Genomic DNA, 18,824 nt, shown 5'->3' on the forward strand with positions numbered 1-18,824 from the left:
TAGAACTCACTGCAATGGCACAACTGATCTGGAGCGTGGAGTCCCCGGGCCAGAAGCAAGTGCGCATGGTTCTCCCACTGTGGACTGGCCTGGCTGCTTCACCCAGGGGGTGTGCATGGCTGTGCAGGGGGCAATGCGGTGGGGGGCTGTGACCACTGCTCCCTCAAGGACCTGGGGATGAAGTTAAGTGCTGAGCTCGCCTCCCTTACTCCAGCTTTAGTGCTCTGTGTGGATCCCAGACACAGGGCTGTGCCACCAGCTGAGGCCCCGCCTGGCAGCAGCCCAGGCTCTCCCTCTTTCTTCATTCCCTCCCCCTCCAGTCTCGTACTGAGCTTCATCTTCTCCTGCCTGGGTGAGTCTGAGAGGGGAGGCAGGGCCAGATTGAAGCCTGGTGAGTCTGGGGGAAAGGGGCCTGTTGTGGGGTAGGTACACCCCGCCACGGAGTGTCAAGTGATGTGTGGTCCAAAAGAACGGAAAAGGCTGTACCACAGTCAGTTAGTTCTTATACTAAAAACCTTTATTATGGCTGTGGTAGTTTGACCTACTGGCTGACATCAATAAGGCGGCCTTTCTAGTCAGGGTAACGTGGCCTAATGGCCAGAGTCAGTAGACAGCCCTTCTACAAGGGGCAATGTGACCCAATGGCCAGAGTCATCATAGTATCCTGCCTCTGTGGTATTGCATGGCTGTTGGCCCATTGGGAGAGTGGGGTACCACTCAAGTGGATGGCACCCTGGGTAAGGGGACTCAGGCCCTCCCTGCTCCTCCAAGTCCCAGCCCAGGTAGGGGTGCTGACCACTGAGTCAGCAATGATCCCCCCAATACACCCTGACTGGTTCCCCAGTTCACTCACTGACAAAAAGTTTAAGTCCCCTGACCTGCTTCTTACCCTTTCCCCCTCATCGAAACTACCCAGTTCCGCTGGGTCTCCGGAGTCCTCAAATGGCCAAGCTCCCACCAGTGCAGCCCCTTCTCGGGGCTCATCGGGCAGCCTGGAGTCTGTCTGGTGCTCTGCAAGCTGTGATCCCGCAGTCGGGGCCTGTAGCAACTCCCTGGAGAGAGCTCGCAGCCTGTGCCCTTCCTCTCCAACAGCCTGCCCAGACTGAGTTGGGCTGCTACCTTTTATATGCTGCCTCCCGGTGAGACTTCCTCAGCAGAGTTAACCCTCTTGGGGCTGGTCCTATTGGGATCCAGGAAGTGGGCGAGCTACTGCTAAAGGATCCCCCCTTCAGCCTAAGAAGGGGATCTATAGGACCTGGAAACCAAGTAATTTCGGGGAACAACTAATGAAATAACAGGGACAGGAGTGTGGTCAAAGGGTAAAATGAAGGGAACCAGACGGGGACACCGAGAAGAGAACCCTGGACAGCTCTTGGGGCTGGGTCACAGGGCCCCAACTGGACCCTGGGATACAGACCAGACCCCCTTGTCCTATTGGCACCTCAAGATCTGGGCTCCCCCAGCTTCCCTGGTGAGTGCCTCAGGGGGAGGGGACTGTGGCCCCTAAAGCTCTGGCGTGGGATCTGCTTTGCTGCAGGAGCCCCTCCTCTATTCAGTGTGTCTATGGGGCCATAAAGGGGTTGGGGCATAGTGCTGTCAGTCTCCAGCACCTCAGCCATGGTCAAGCTGTGATGGGGGCCTGGAGGGGATCAAGGTGGCTGCCCAGGCCTAGGGGCATTGGGTCACTGAGGGAAGCATTGAGGGCAAGTTTGCCCAGTATGCCATTTTCCCTAAGGCTGGCCCTCATTACAATTTTGAATTGCAAACCAGCAGGTGCTGCTGGGCAGGTATGATTTTAACATGTGTGACTCCATGCAGAAATTGAAGGATTTGTTCCCACAAGAGGCCATGCAAGTGTTCTCCTCTCTAGTGGATGAGGGAGAATCAGCGGCTAAGGCTTCTTTACAATCTGCTTTGGATGCGGCTGACTCGGCAGCCAGGTCCATGGTTTTGGCAGTTGCCATGCGGAGGAGTTCATGGTTATAGTCTTTGGAACTCCCTCGGGAGGTCCAGCAGACACTTCAGGACCTGCCTTTCGAAGGAACTTCACGTGGTACCACACGCAAGGCTGCACCTCAGACCCTTCCAGACATGGCTGGCCTGCATGTACTCGCCAACATGCCACCATCTGTACTCACAGGTACCTCCACAGGCTCTCGTCTCTCTAAATTGGTGGTTGGATCCACTCACAGTTTGTGTGGGAGTCCCCTTTAAGCGCCCTCAACCGTCAATGACCCTGGTCTCAGGTGCATCAGTGCTAGGGTTGGGAGCTCACGTGTGGCCCCTTAGAATGCAAGGTCTTTGGCGGAAAGATCAGTCCACATCAAAGTCAGGGAACTCAAAGCAGTTGACCTTGCCTGTCAGGCCTTTCTGCCCCACATTATGGGCAGAAACTTGTTTGTTCTCACAGACAACACTGCAGCCATATTTTATCTCAACAGGCCAGGAGGAGCTAGCTCTTCCCTCCTTTGTCGAGAAGCAATACAGCTATGGCTATGTAAAACTGCCAATCAGTCTTGAGGCCTCTTACCTTCCAGGAATGCAAAACTGACAGATCACCTTAGCAGGTCTTTCTCCAGTCACCATGAGTAGTCCCTTCGCCTGGATGTGATGAGAGATGTTTTCCAGCAACGCGGGACTCCCTGGATAGACCTATTTGCAAATAAGTACAACAGAAAGTATCATCAGTTGTGACCCCCTAAGAAGCCACAGTTCAAGTTGTTTCACGGATGCCTTTCTACTACCTTGGACGGGACATCTTTACTATGCTTTATCTCCTAGTCCACTCATGCACAGGGTGCTGCTAAAGATCAAACAGGACCACGCCCAGATTATTCTGATGGACCTATCATGGCCTTGCCAACACTGGTTCTCTGCTAGACATCTCAGTGGCGACTCCAATCCCACTTCCAGGCCCACAGTTGGCTGCTCCACCCAAACCTGAGCCTCCTTCATTTAATGGCTGGAAGCTCCATAGCTAAATCTCAGAGATCCTGCTAGGTAGTAGAAAGCCCTCCACCAGCCCTCCTGTCTTGAAGTGGAAGCAGTTCTCTGAGCATCCCATCATGGAGTCTCACCCATGCATTCATCCATACAAGACATATTTGAATATTTATGGCACCTGAAACAGCAAGGCTTAGCAGTCTCCTCTGTCAAGGTTCACCTTGCAGTGGTATCAGCTTTCCACCCTTGGGTGGATAACAGGTCAATTTTTTCAGATGACATGTCTGTCCAATTCCTCAAAGGCCTAGAAAGGTTATACAGTACCCTCGAGTAAAAGCCTGTTCCCCCCTGGGACCTGAACCTGGTCTAATAGAAGCTTATGGGGCCACCACTTGAACCTTTGGCAATGTGCTCCTAGTTATCTCTCTCCTGTAAAGTGGCTTTCTTAGTTGCCATCACTTTGGCCAGAAGGGTCTTAGAACTCCATGCCTTCCCATCAGAACCTCCATACACAGTCTTCATTAAGGATAAGGTATATTTATGTCCTCACCCCCGTTTTCTCCCAAAAGTGGTTTCGCAATTTCATAGCAATCAGGCAATCTACCTACCTGTCTTCTACCCAAAGCCTCATGCAAATAGGAATGAACGGCTTTACTCATTGGATGTTAGACGAACCCTAGCTTTCTACATAGAAAGAACTAAACCATTCTGAAGGTCCACTCAACTGTTCATAGCTGTAGTTGACAGGATAAAGGGTCTCACAATCTCTTCACAGATAATTTCATCCTGGATAACTTCACGTATTTGCACTTGTTACGATCAGGCAGGTCAGTGTTTCACCACCAACTAACCTGACTGTTCATTCCACATGGTCATAAGCATCTCCAGCAGCATTCCTAGCACAGATTCCTATTCAGGACATTTGTAAAGCAGCAACCTGATCACTGGTGCACACATTCTCCTTCCATTATGCCATCACTCAGCATTCTGGAGATTATGTCAATTTTGGTCGAGCTGTTCTGCAGTTTGTGTGTCCATGAACTCCACACCCTCCACCTATTCAACTGCTTGGGAGTCGCACAGAGTGGAATGCACATGTGCAATCACTCAAAGAAGAAAAAACGGTTACTAACCTTCCATAACTGTTGTTTTTCGAGATGCACTGAACATGTCCATTACACGACCCGCCCTCCTGTCCCCGCTACTTTGGAGTTTTCCAGAAAGAAGGAACTGAGGGGATGCGGGGTCGGCTGGATGCTTTATACTGGTGCTGTTGGTGCACACTGGCAGGGGATGCCCTGATGGGTTCCACTGAGAGAAACATTTCCAGTGATTGTGTTTGTAGCGCGCACGTACCTAGAGTGGAATGTACATGTGCAACATATCTCAAAGAACCACAATAACCAATTTTTATCATTGAAATAGGTGCTCAGTGCAGATGAGAAGTTGGGCCACCAAGGAGCCATGAAACTTTGCCCTGCACAGCTCCAGCTCTAGAGTAGATTAGAGCAGCACTAGGGCTGCTCTAATATACGCCAGCTGGCAAAGGCCCCCGAAGGCAGAGCACAGTGGCACTCCAGCTTCATCCCTTTCCCTCACTTGGCATGCTCCCTATGACATAGCTGGGAGAGAAAGTGGAGTAAGAACCAGTTATGCTATGCTGGCTCCATGTCAGTTTAGAGCTTCTCTCTGCAGAGGGAATTCACAGCTGGCCAAATGTAGCCAGTGTATGGCCCATTTGCACTGCCAGAGTGGTGAAGAGGGGCCAGACTGAAAGAGAGAATCTGGCCCATATTTAATGTATCAAAGCTATTGAGAAAGTTTTGGTGAATAGAGGTCAAAATATAGAACAAATATTGGACTATGATAATTCTCGGACAATACTAGCATGATGAGTTCAGTCATTTACATTTTCATGCACTACTTCAGTAACAAATAAAAACCCTTAGATTATACTGATTATCTGTTTTATTTCCACAGACCTTCATATGTAACCTGTATGAAACATAATTTTACTACTTACAAAATACGTGGGTAAGAAACTTGATTTATTAAATGACCATAAAAAGAAATATAGGGTCTTTTAGATATAATTTATATATGGAAATGCAGGAAGCCATTTATATATATACAAATTATTATTCTAAATATCTGTAAAGAGACATTCTCAACTTGAAAGCTAGTCAACCAAAAAAAAAAAAATCTAGTTAAAAGTAGTTTGTTACTACACCTGTCCTTTAGTCCCTGAAACAGGGTTTGTGTTTGATCCAATCACATCATCCTATTTTTTAATAATGTTTTTCTCTCCAATAAGAAAAGGAGGACTTGTGGCACCTTAGAGACTAACAAATTTATTTGAGCATGAGCTTTCGTGAGCTACAGCTCACTTCATCGGATCTCCAATGTTGCTGTCTGAAATATCCACACAAACAACAGGGGAAACAACTAAGGGCCCAATCCTTCATCCATAGAAGTTAATGGGAGTTCTGTTATTGGATTTCAATGGTAACGTGATCAAGCCTCAAATGACTATACAGTGAAAGTGACTGTACACAAAGAATGAAACCCTGGCCGACTGAAGTCAATAGCAAAACTCCCATTGAATTCAATGGGGCCAGGAGAGCACCCAAATGCTCAAAGGGAAGAAACTTGGGATGAGGGGAGGAAAAAGAGCTACTTTAGTTACTAGTTATAAGTAATACTTATAACAGTAGTTGCTTACAGATTGTCAGATGCAAGTGTTATTTTTAAGTTGATGTCTCTTTAAGATGTCCAATGATATAGGAGAGTTTACAACTTTATAGCAGGAGGATTTGGAAAAGCTTGTTTCACATGTTTTTAAGCCATGAAGAAAAATTGCATGCTCAGTTTTAAATCTTCCTACTTAAACAATCCAATCCATTTTATACCAGAAAAGAGGGGAATATGGTTTTAAAAAGGTGTAAAACCAACAATGAGTTTTTCCTTACACTAGGGAATATCTGTGGGTTCCAACAACGGAAGACCTGGTAAGAGAGTTACAGGGTTTTATTTTAGTTGATGTGTGTGGGCATGCAAAGAAGAAATATAGAGAAATATACAATATATTACCACAACTTTTCTTTTTTAGGTGGTAAATTATGATTGGGATAAGTATGGTTGCCTAATGGATCTTCATTATGCAATACCTTTTCACCCTGATATTGCCTTGTAAGTATAATGCTGAAATATTGTGTGGCAAGAGAAGGACTCCTTCCCACAGCGCTGCATAGTTCTCTGAAGCTGTAGTGGCTACTCCAGCTGAATGGCAAGCGTAACAGTAGCAAGCCCAGTGCTGGAGGAAGGAATATCCACATTGCAGCAGATCCTTTGGTCCCACCTATGATGCTGCATCCTATTTGCTCATAGTCCACTATTGTGTAGGGAGTCCTCAGAGCAAAGCCTCTGGGCTGTACATTCCCTGCTTGTCCTTTTCTCCTTTTGCATAGCAGCACCGCACTGTCCATGTTTCCCTCCAGGGCCACGGAGTGAGAGGTATTTGCCCATTTATATGCTTTTACTAAAGCATTATTTAACACCTGTATTGTTTATAGATATAGTGGCAGCACATTTGTTAAAACAGTTGAGGCAAATTTTATTTTATGGGAGGTTCATGGCAGAAATGACTACAGCTACAACTCATCTATGAAGCAGGTATGGCATCTTTTTATTTAGATTATATTTGTTGCTATATATTGTGTGAAGTTGGGTAAATGCAATGCTTGATTTTATACATGTTCAGTCCTCTTCTGTCTGAATCACCCTATTTGAATGGAGATATTGTATAGTAGTTGTAGATTTCATTACTTGTAACTTTCAGCGTTTAATGTATTGGTTTTAACAGCATACACTGTTCAAAACTGAACACATGAATCAAAATCAAGAGGTAATCAAAGAAAAGAAAAAAGAATTCTGTGCATGGTAGTATGGTTCAGGAAGTGAAACTTCAAAACCATCTTGAAGTTTAGTCTGCCCTCTGTTTGGGGGAAATGGGAATACAGGACTATCCATACAGAATCATAGAAATGTGGGGCTGGGAAGCCCTTAAGAGATTTAGTCCTTCCTGCCACGCTGAAACAGGATTAAGTATACCTAGACCATACCTGATAGGTGTTTATTTAGCCTGTTCTTAAAAAGAGATTCTTGCAATCTCTGAAGTCAAATTCTGCCCTCAGTAATACCCATGCAATCCTATTGAAGGCAATTTCTATATAACTGAAAGCAGAATATAGCCTTTCATTTTTAAGCAGAGTGACATGCTCCCCAGGACACTCAAAGCCAGATCATGCTGTCAAAGCAATATGTAGAAGGCTGGGAAATGGAATTATTGCTAGACTAGGCCAGAATTTGGCAAAAATAGGGATGAGCCTTAGCAGAATTGAGGCTTCACAGTTTGGAAGATGGAAATGGCTGGCAGTGGAAAAGCCAGGGCTTGTGTGGCATGGCTGCTCAACACATCATCATCCCTACCCCTGTGTAATGTTGCTGCCTTTGGTGGGACACTTCTGAGAATATCAATTCAGGACAAATTGCTTAGAGCAGGGCAGTTACAGCCCAAGGCTGGGGTTTCTTCACCTCTAAGGTGAAGAGCCAGCCAAACAGAGTGGACTTTGGTTTTACTGCACTGGCTAACCATAAGTCATACCTGCAATTCCCTCAGACACTCCAGTTTCCCAGTATCACCACCAGTGCCACTTGTTATGTGGACGAATGGTTATGAAAACCAATACCCCAGTAAAAGAAAAAGGTTCTCCTGATCCCAAAGGACCAAGCCCCAGACCCAGGTCAATATACAAATCAGATCTTACCCACAAATCATGCTGTTGCCAGTCCTTTAGAATCTAAAATCTAAAGGTTTATTCATAAAAGGAAAAAGATATAGATGAGAGCAAGAATTGGTTAAATGGAATCAATTACATACAGTAATGGCAAAGTTCTTGGTTCGGGCTTGTAGCAGTGATGGAATAAGCTGCAGGCACAAATCAAGTCTCTGGAGTACATCCATAGCTGGGATGGGTCATTCAGTCCTTTGTTCAGAGCTTCAGTTTGTAGCAAGGTTCCTCCAGAAGTAAGAAGCAGGATTGAAGACAAGATGGAGGAGATGCAGCAGCCTTTTATATTCTCTGCCCTCTGGAAGATCACCGCAGCAAGATGGAGTTAGGAGTCACATGGGCAAGTCACATGTCCATGCATGACTCAGTTCTTTACAGGCCCATGCCATTGTTTACATTCAGTTTGAATGTTCCCAGGAAAGCTCAGAAGTGGATTGGCATCTCCCACAGTTCATTGTCAGTTAAGTGTTTCTTGATTGGGCACTTACTGAGAATAGTCCCTTCTCAAGAAGCTGACCAAATGCTTCACCAAGGCTACTTAGAATCAAAACACATTGATATACAAGTACATAGCCAATATTCATAACGTCAACTACAAAAATGATACACGCATACAGATAGCATAATCATAATCAGCAAATCATAACCTTTCCATAGACACCTTACATGACAACATTTGTACAATATTTGCTGCAAATATATAACCGTGGTTGCAACAATGATCTGTACAGTTACAGGTTATCTCAGTAACGTCACGCCCTGCAGAAAGATACTAAAGCAAGATAGTACTAACACTGGGTTTGAATTAAGAAAAAAAACTATGGAAATCAATCGTTTACTTCAATGGCTTTGGTTCAGGCCTATTACCTGAATTACCTTTTGCTGAATCTTCATCCATAGTATGGGATTGTGGGAGCTCAGAGAACAGCAGACTGGATTCCTCTGACAACAGTTCATGAAAGAGCCATAATGTTATGGGGACTGGAGTCTTGGGATGACTTCTTATATAAGTGAAGTCAGACTATAGTCCTAAATGCTGCAATTGTCAGTACCTGAATGACCATGATTGATGAAGGAGCACCTGTGGAGGGTCACTGTCTGGCTCCTCAGCTGTGTTGCATCCCACTTTGTTTTGATGTCTCATTGTTTCTTGGACACCATACGTTTTGCCTGAGGATATGTCTACACTGCAATTAAAAACCCACGGCTGGCCTGTGCAAGCTGACTTGGAGTCATGGGGCTCAGGCTAGGAGGCCGTTTAATTGTGGTGGAGACATTTGGGGTACGTGGACCTGGGCTCTAGAACCCTGCGAAGTGGGAGGGTCTCAGTGAGAGCTCAGGTTATAGCCCGAGCCCAAACATCTACACCCTATACCACAGCTAAACAGCCTATTAGCCTGAGCCCTGCGAGCCCAAGTCTAATTGCAGTGTAGACATATCCTAAGTGCTGCTTCTTCAGAATGCACAGCTCAGACATTGTAGATGCTGTAAGGGCTACAAGTCCACTTGTTCCTTTTCCTTCTCAGAATGTATTTTTGTTATGGCTACAATTTACATTAGTGCTATTTACATACCATGGTCAAGTCAAGCCCATTTAATTTGGTTCCCTTCATGGAGCATTTATTTTATTCTCATCGGTGCTGCCTACTTCAATCAGTACAGGTAGCTAGTGAAACTTGACGCACCACTGGATGTTAACATTATTATTGCTAATATTATTACCCCAATATTTTATTTTAAAACAATGTACTCCCTAAGGGCAGAGTCTTTCCCCGAGTATGTTTTGTTGCCTTAGATTTATACTGTGGTACTTTCACTATAGCAGCTATATAAGATAAATAAATATACAGAACCACAATGCCCAATACCTATGTAAATACTGTATTACCCTTCAGAAAATAACAAAGGGCTAGAGAACTAATATTTTTTTTAATTTGTACATTTGAATTATTTTGAATAGGTGGGTTGTTTGCGTGAAGCACAGACTTGGATTTCAATGCTTAAGGGACATGAAAACAGTACATTAGATGAAATATGGGGGCCACAGGTAGGAAATTATATATTTACAAATTTTTTATGAAAAATATGAATGAACTCTGCAGCTGTCTTACTTGGCATTTTCACACTATTAGTATCTCGGGGAAGGGGAAGCCTAATTAAAGCATGATGGAGCAAGTGGAATACAAGTCAGATGGCAATTCAGTAATGATCTGACAATGCTATGAAAGGATATTGTTATTCCAAAAGACACTAATCCCTCATTGTCATGTGTCTGGTTGAAAGAAAATCACAAACATCATTAAAATAAATGAGTGTACTAAAATATTGTATAGCTTTAGGAGCAACTGAAATTCTTTTGTAGTGGTAAACAGCTGGACACAAGGGAGGGGCTAACCCTTGAGAGATATGACAAGCCATGTGGCCAGAGGGAAAGTGTGGAACTAATGGAGGCTCCCCAGGCACAAATGCAGGGGCTGTGGGCTGTGAGAAGTTAGAGTCAGTAAGCAGTGGCAGGGTGACCCTGTTACAGCAGTTTCTTGGGCACAGGTCTGGAGTCTGGCTTGAGATTTCTCCAAAAGCATGTGTGCTGTATGTTCAGAGAAACAGAACTTTGGGTGAAATCCTGGCCCCATTAAAGTCAATGAGAGTTTCATTATTGACTTCAGTGGGACTAGGACTTCACCAATATATTCTATGTATAAAAGAATTACACCAAGGATTACCTCAATTTTGTTTCACTGATTTCTCATCCAAACAAAATCATCTTACAAGGCCCCAAATTGGCTTTCCGCTGGGCCAAAGGGGCATTCGTATGATTCCAATTCACTAAACTATTGTAATCAGCACCTAAGCGTGAGCAGCCAAGTCCTGGAGGATCAATGGCCCAGAAGGGCAAGAAGCTGGAGGATTCCTGGACAGTTGGGAGGAACTTGGGGGCGGGCACTATCTTAGCAGGAGTGTGTGGTTGGAAGAGTGAGGGCTGTGGGGAGGGCTCAGTGAAAGAAGGAAGGACTGTGTTGCTCTAGGTGGGAGGGTGCATGAGCCTGGGGAAAGGACTATGATTGAAGGGAAAAGGTAGTGAACACTTTGCACTTAGACTAGCATGTGTTCCAAGAGAAGGTGAAGGCTGAGTAGCTGAGGAGCAATATATTCCACCAGGCCAGAGGTTCAGACTGAGCAGCCACCTAACAGCCACATCACCAGGCTGAGCATCTCATCTTAATGTGCGCCCCCCCAGTGCAATTAGAGGCCTCAGGTTGGGGGTAAAGGTTTTGGACATCTTCGGATGTAGGGGAAGTTAGTTCAATTTTTTTTTTTTAACGTTTCAGTGTTGGTGTTGAATGCCCTTATGTCCCCATGCCTTTTCAGCCCGTTGGTCTGTTTTACCACCAACCCTGTAACTCTGGGTGCCTTCAATGCTCTGCTGCTGTGGCTCGTAACCTGGACACTGACAGCCAACAGACAAGCATGCACTGTCTGTTTGTTAAGCAGCTCTGGCTCAGCACTCTGATTCCAGTAGCTTGCTTGTTACACCCCAGCCTCATTCTGGCATCTACCAGCTTTGGTTACCATTAGCCAAGTGACTCCAACACACCCCCAGTCCTGAAATTTCCCAAAACTATCTGCTCTGAAATGCCCAGATCTTTCCTGGAGTGTTCAGAGGGCTAATAAGGTTTGCTTGCTCCTTTAAAGAGTAAATACCCAGCAGCTTGCCACATTAACTGGAGTTAATGAATCCCAGTCACTTCAATTCAGATACAACACTGGGTTGGTTTAGATTTAAACGAAACAAGTTTATTTTAGGGTGCAGACTGTTTGAAATAAGGCAAGAAATGTGTGGGAACCAGGCTTCTCCCCTCCTTGTTAGCCAACATAGCTGACTAAGTATAGAGCTTGTGAGTGTGCTGTACAATCTCCAAGGACAGGTTTCAGAGTAACAGCCGTGTTAGTCTGTATTCGTAAAAAGAAAAAAGAAAAGGAGTACTTGTGGCACCTTAGAGACTAACCAGTTTATTTGAGCATGAGCTTTCGTGAGCTACAGCTCACTTTCCTTTGGGATATATATAGAGAGAGAGGGAGAAAGAGAGAGAGAGAGAGAGGTAATGACAAGTCCAGAAACCCAGATAAGTAGGTCTAATTGTTTTTCAAAGCTAGTTTAAAAAATCTCCTTTATTGTTTCTAATCAGAATTACAGATCCTGCTTTGAATCTGAACTTGGACGGCTAGGAGACCTAAATCAGCTGTATCCAATTTTGAACCACTCTGGTTACAATTCTCTCATTTGGCCTACTGAGTACAGTGGCATTTATGTGTTCAGAGTGAAGATAGTGGACCCAAATTTCAGGTTATCTATTCCTTTCTTGGCATGTAAAAAGTATTCTTAATGATTGATTTAGGATTAAGATTAATAAAGTAACCACTGTTGTCATTTTAAAAAATTATTTTGCTTGAGGTATCACTTGGCCATAGATGTTGCAGGTATTTTCCACTACCAGTTCTAACTCATGGATGGTTCAGATATGGCTCTGAGGGTCCTCAACCCTTTCATTGTGCAGCTATTATTTTTCCTCTTAGATTTCTACTCATTTTCTGTATAGACTGCTAGAAACATAATGTTCATCCTACCTCTATGGAAAGGAAGGCAAGAGGCCTTCAACATGTGGATTTGACGACAGGACCCACAGGGCCAGATTGTAATCTCAATTTACATTAGTGTAAATCTGGGATCTGACAGTCAAACCAGTTTTTTTTCTAAAGTGACTGTAAAAATGTCATTTTAACAGATTTTCTCTTTGCATATCTTCAGAGTAATCTCTGTAAATTTAGGCTAAGTGACTAAAAGAAAGTTATTCCTGTTAGCACTGCAGAACTAACCCATGTAGGAGCTGGTGAACTGGATCAATGGATGACAATTCAACTGCATAAATGCCACTGAGGGTATAATCTGAAGACAGTAGGGTTGCACAGCTGTAACAGAGGGTCTAATTTGGCCTAAAGGTGATGATACATGTCTGAGCAAGAAAAATCCCGGCTTGGTTCTCAGAGCTCAGGTTGAGTTTCTAGGGCTGGTATTTGGAGAAAAATATTTTCTGTGTGAGCTGAACATATTTGATGTGGCAATCATTGAAAGACAAGAAATATTGAACTGCACAATGACTTTTTACAGTCACTTATCAAAGATTAGCCACACCTTAAGGATATTTGCCTTCCCTTTAATAAACCATTTCAAAATTTCTCATTTTATCCACCCCATAATGTAAAGAAAATTTTTAATAAACTCCATAGGTGATTTCATTTAGGAATATGTAGTAACACGCATCCTACATATTTTCTGAAACATTGTGAGAAAGACCCATGAATACCGAACACTCATAGAGGTATTTCATTGATGAAACATTAAAAGAAGGAATTCATCACTGCCTTATGGCCCCTTTGTGCAGGCTGCACCCCCCCCGAAGGAGGCCCTGACAAAGGGATGTGTTTCCCAGGATACACTAGCACAGGGGATGTGTCCCCCAATGCAGGAGCCACCAGTGCAGGTGCAGATTGAGGGCAGGATGGGCACTGACCCAGCTATTCCCTGGCTGCAACTTGAGCACAAATTAGGCCCTACACCAGCCCTAATGCCACTGCCAGGCATTGTTTTTTTCATGTCCAACATGTTTTTTTCCAAAGCAGGGAAGGTGTCAAAACTCACCCCAGGATGTTCCTGACATTTCTGCTCCCCATTATCCTCTCCCCTCCTGTGAGAATGGCTTCAGGTTGCTGAGGGTAGAGGGAAAGTGCGCTGCTTGCTCCTGCAGCAGCTCTGATTGGCTGCTCTTCGCCAGGAGGCAGGCAACTGGAGAAAAGAGCCAGTCAGTGGGTTTTCCCTCCGGCAGACTGAAATTCACTAGAGAGCTAAAGCAACTCACATCATTGCAAGATTGGCTCCGGCCCCAGGTGAAATCCCATCACTCACAAAAAAATCAATAGCATTGACAACACTGCATTAAATTATGAAAGTTACATAAAAGTACACCATTTTTAAAAATAATCGGAATGTGTTTATTGAAGTTTAAATAAAGTTTTTAGTTCGTACATGAGGTGGGGTGAATGTGGGCACCAGTTGGTTTCATTGTGATTCTGTATTTTCATTCTGAATATTTTTACAGTTGAGAAAATATTTAAATCTTTTTTTATATTCCAGTTTTTGTGACTTAAATACAGTCTTTGCGGTCCGTACATATGGCATAGTAGAAAGGTAATTGCTAATAGCCACAACTAAACATAATTTATTATTATTTAATATTTATATAGTGATAAAAATATTGTTATCCTTTGGCGACACTCCCAATCTTACAGATGGGTAATGAAATCTTAGAGATAATATCCAAATCCAAGCCTTTGGCCTGATGGTAGGATACAATTTCATTCCAGTTCGAACGGTATTCTCCATTTTTAAGTATAGGTGATATCTCTGGAACCAGTAATATTTCTAAACCAGAATGAACGTCTGTAGTGTGCCCATTGTACTCACTCACCTCTTTATAAAGTGTTTGATCCTGGTCCCACTAAAATCATAGAGTCTTGCCATTCACTTCTGTAGAAAATCATTTGGATTTTGCCCTTGAATTCTATATCATCATGACTGTAAAGAAGAGTAAAAGAGAAACTTAATCATTAATCAGCCATATTTTCAAGAAGATGCATATCATTTTTAAGAGTTTTCAGAAGACATCATTCCAAATAGAGTTATGTCATCTGTCAATATAAAGTCAAAGAGATTCTTGACTAAACAAGGGGAGAATTTGAAAATTTACCACATCTATTCTTAATCGAATCTCATTTGTATTTCAGTCCAAACATTGGTAAGGTTGCTGGCTTTTCAGTCCTCATACTGTCCATTTTTGGGGGCATCCTTGTTATAAGCTACTTCAGGTATGTGAAGATTTATCGAGCAATCATTTATGTTGATCGACTGCTATCACATGACCAACAAGATCAAACAAGAACGACAGTACATGAGTTGAAGAAGGACCAATAATTTATCTACCATACTGATGGCATTCTGTGTAAAGAAATTGTAAGAGTACATTGGTTTTTTAAATAATTTCAATTTTGTTGGATGTGTTAAGGGTTGTTTTCACAAACCGCTTTTCACCTTTCATATAAGACTAATGTGACTTGTGTGTTTAGTTTCCAGTTCTCGTTTAGTTTTCAGCTCTACCGCTGAGCTTAACATATCCCATTGGTTTCTTTTGTGTGTATAGATGGAGGGCAGTTTATGGCCCCTTTAGTAACCACCTCTCAAACCAAATTAAATTAAAATACATCTATGATCTTTAGGCTTGATTCAGCCCCAATTTATGCTGGCTTTCATCAGCATAACTAGCATGCACGACTTTTGGTAATTTGAAATCTGGGTCACGGCTGCGTCAGTACAAAACTCCCACTCTATCAAGGGCCTGTATGCAGCCACTGCAGTCCACAAACTGAGCAGCACTGTCTAGGGCAGGAGAACGCCCAGGACCAGCAGGGAGATATGCTGATTCAACATATTGTTTTGGATGGTGTATAGTGACTGGGCTCCTGTGAAACTCCAGTTGCACTTTAAAGCTGCCTTTCCCCATGAGTGGGTAACAATGCCTCCCCTTCACAAGTATGAGTCAATGAATCCCCTTGTCCATAAGACAGTCAGGACCAGATTGTCAGCTGGTGAATGTTGGAGCAACTCCATTGACTTCAGTGTAGCTACGCTAATTTATACTAGCTGATGATCTGGCCCTCAGATTCTAATAATCACTTATACTTTGAATAGGTCAGAGCCTTGTATAAAAAGTATGTTTCAAAGACTTGGTAGATAATGCTACTTCTAAAATATTCTGACAGCTATAATTCTCAATGTCTATTATAAATTTTATGGCAAATAGCAGTTACTCAAATCTGAAAACTTCTGTGATCACACCTTCAATTCAAATATATTATTGGTTGTAATTTACTGAATGTGAATCTGAATGTACATGCAACTGAATGCAAAATGTACTAGATTTCTGTTTACAAACTTGAAACAAATTTTGTAACCTTTTAGTGAGCTCAGATGTTCAACAGACCCCATCACAGCTCCTTCAAATAACTAGTATATTTTGTAAATCTTCAAAAGAGAATCAAGTTACATCAGCTACTGTAACTTAATACATTCAGACACAGCAAATTGAATGTTTTTATTACTAACCTAACAGGTATTGTTTGAGCATTTGAAATAGAATATACATTGTTTAAAGTTGCAATTGATTTTATATTCCTGAAGGAATTTTACTCGTATGATTTTTATTGGTGCTTAATAAAAATGTTAATTTATATAATAAAAATGTAGAGTGACCAAGTTTATCATAAGAGTTTATCATCTACTTTAATAGTTAATCTCACAAATTAGTTGAAAGACATGATGTGGCAATTACAAACCATAAAAAACATTTTAATCAGTTTCCATAGCTCCATTGGAGGACATATTTCCACTGCTAGTCAAAATTTTCTAGTTGTCAAAGTTAGTTATTTTAAAAAGTTTATATTTTTAATGCATTGGTTGTTTTAGTTGGTGTAAGATGATTGGTGCAATTACAAATCCACACAATTTAATGAATAAAGATAGCTCATTGGTTGAGCCTATGGACTGAGTTACAATCACTTTCTTTCATAAAAGATAACAGAGCCACACTCTGCTGTGCATGAAAATCATAAAGGCTAATACAGCGATGCAAAACTGGCTCAAAGAATTCATGAGCATTTGGCACCTCTGACATTTAAGTAGATTAGAAGTTTTGCATTGAGGCATATAAAAAAATCATAAAGCCAATTTTGCTTGAAAATTTGCAGCTGTGAATTTTTGACCTGAAGTGAAAGCAGTCCATTCCTACTGAAAACATAAAAGTGATTATGTATGTCCTTAAGATAGTATGGTGTAGTTTGTGCGTTGAATTCAGAGTGGTAGCCAAGAACTCCCAGGTTCTCTTTCTATCTCTGCCAGTGACTAGCTTTAATAACACTTTGCACTTACATAGCTCTTTACATTCATTATTTAGGCAGACTTCACAACACCCTGTGTGGAAGATATATATCACTATTTCCATTTTTGAGATGGGAAAACTGATGCTTAGAGACCTGCTTAAAGACTCATAGCAAATTAGTACCAGAGCCAGCTTTAGAACTGAGGTCTTCTTACTCGCAGACCCTGCCTAACTCAGAAGCTCACAATGCTCCTCTCTTCCCCTGCCATCAAGTCACTTAATTTTTCTGTCTCTGTTTACTTATTACTAAAATAGGAATAATAACACCTAGTATGAGAGGATTGAAGGGAACTTTTTTTAGCATTCTACAATTTGCTAGTTACATCTCATTGAGCATAGTTTGCACCTAGTCTATACATGCTTCCAACAGTGCCACTCCATTCCATCTGTAGACTTCGGATCTTTAACAGATTAAACTGCAGATCTAGTTATGTTTCCAGACCTGGTTGATTTGGTCTTGATAGCCCTGGGCGGTACTGCAAGTAGAAGGTATTTCTTACTACATGGCTCTAATTTCTTAGTATTATGAAACAGGTAAGAGAGATCCCTCCTCAAAGTGCTGCTCAGAGATATGATGATATATATTCTAGGATCTTCAGTATATCTTGAGGAAACAAGGAGCCACAGAAGTTCTGAATGAGTTCTCTGACTGATTATTCTGAAGTTTTGCTGAATCCAATCCAATCCCTCTCATGATTAAAAGGAATGAGAATGAGCTGGTGTAAGCGGAGTTCATCACCATTCCTGCAGTCCAGAAAATACACAGCTTTCCTCATAACATGACTGCCTTTTGGATAATTCATTTTAGTTTCCTCTGCAGAGAACTGTTTCTTTTCTCCAGCCTTTCTTTTTGACCTAGCTACCAGTACTTCTTTGGTCACCACGTTTGGTGACTAGTCTGCTTTTCCTTGGTTATAACTAAAGTACCAAATCAAACCTTTGGTTTGTCTACGTCTCCAGTGCAGTCCAGAGCTGACTACTACCTATGCAATTCCATGCCTGGAGTTCCAAATTCTTGTTGTTGTGGGACTCCAACTCTCACTACTTCAGTGTATGGTTAGTAGTTGGCCATGTAATTATGGTATGGGGGGGACTGCTTTTGGCAGAAATGTTGGTGCCATGGACCCATCTCTGATTTTGTTAACCCCCAAGAGTGGGAACTGATTACAACTAGTATTTTTGGATAAACTGAAATTATTTACCTTAGATTCTTCTTTTTTAAATGATAAATTGTAATAGATTGATACTCTCCCAGCTGTCTTCCAAAGCTGGAGCTGCTTTTAGCATTAGTTAATGACCTTGGCCTTTTGCCCCAAACGATATAATCTAATAGAGTTTCTAGAGCATGTATTATCAATTGTCTAGGTGCCATTTACTGGGAGTTAGGCACTGAGTCCCAGGTCCACAAAGGGATTTAGCTGTTGTGATGCTGAGCATCGCAGAGCCTAATTTTAAGGTACCTAGAACAACCACACCAATCCACAAAGCCTGAGTTAGGCCCTACACAATGAATGGAGAGAGGCAGGCACCTTTGACTATGAATCACAAAGCCAGCATGCTAGAAGGGGAGCCGCCTAAGCTAGCCAATGAGAGAGACTGACCAGAGGAGTGTGTCCTAAGCCTCAGCCCTCTCTTGGAGATAGGTGCCTAGCTCTGCTTGCGATCCACAAACACAGGGAGATACATATTTGACCACCTAATTCAGGTGAAAGGCCCGAAACAAAACAGCAAGACCTCCCTTATAACCATCAGCCTAGTGGATAGGGTGATGAGGAGAAGGGATTTGAACAGGGATTGACCACCTCGCACGTGAGTACGTACTCCAACTACTAAGCTATGGAATATACTGATGCAGGGCTGAGGGGTCTCCCTCCGTCTGTCCTACTGAAGTTTTTCTACTTTAATTAAATATTAACTGGGGCAGTGACAGATTTAGAAAGACTCTATAGCAGTGGTCCCCAAACTTTACCTCACCCCCAAGAGC

General features: G+C 42.7%; 1 protein-coding gene across 1 annotated transcript in view; it reads left to right on the plus strand.

The window, feature by feature from the left end:
* Positions 1-15,697, plus strand: part of CATSPERE (catsper channel auxiliary subunit epsilon) — a 90,324-nt gene extending 74,627 nt beyond the window's left edge. The window contains 7 exon segments of the mRNA XM_074947611.1: positions 5,918-5,951; positions 6,053-6,132; positions 6,516-6,615; positions 9,754-9,840; positions 11,981-12,138; positions 13,984-14,037; positions 14,634-15,697. Of these exon segments, the coding sequence (XP_074803712.1) occupies positions 5,918-5,951; positions 6,053-6,132; positions 6,516-6,615; positions 9,754-9,840; positions 11,981-12,138; positions 13,984-14,037; positions 14,634-14,820 (700 nt within the window). The 3' untranslated portion in view covers positions 14,821-15,697.
* The last annotated feature ends 3,127 nt before the right edge of the window (positions 15,698-18,824 follow it).

This window comes from Natator depressus, chromosome 3, assembly GCF_965152275.1.
Source record: "Natator depressus isolate rNatDep1 chromosome 3, rNatDep2.hap1, whole genome shotgun sequence".
Lineage (NCBI taxonomy): Eukaryota > Metazoa > Chordata > Testudines > Cheloniidae > Natator > Natator depressus.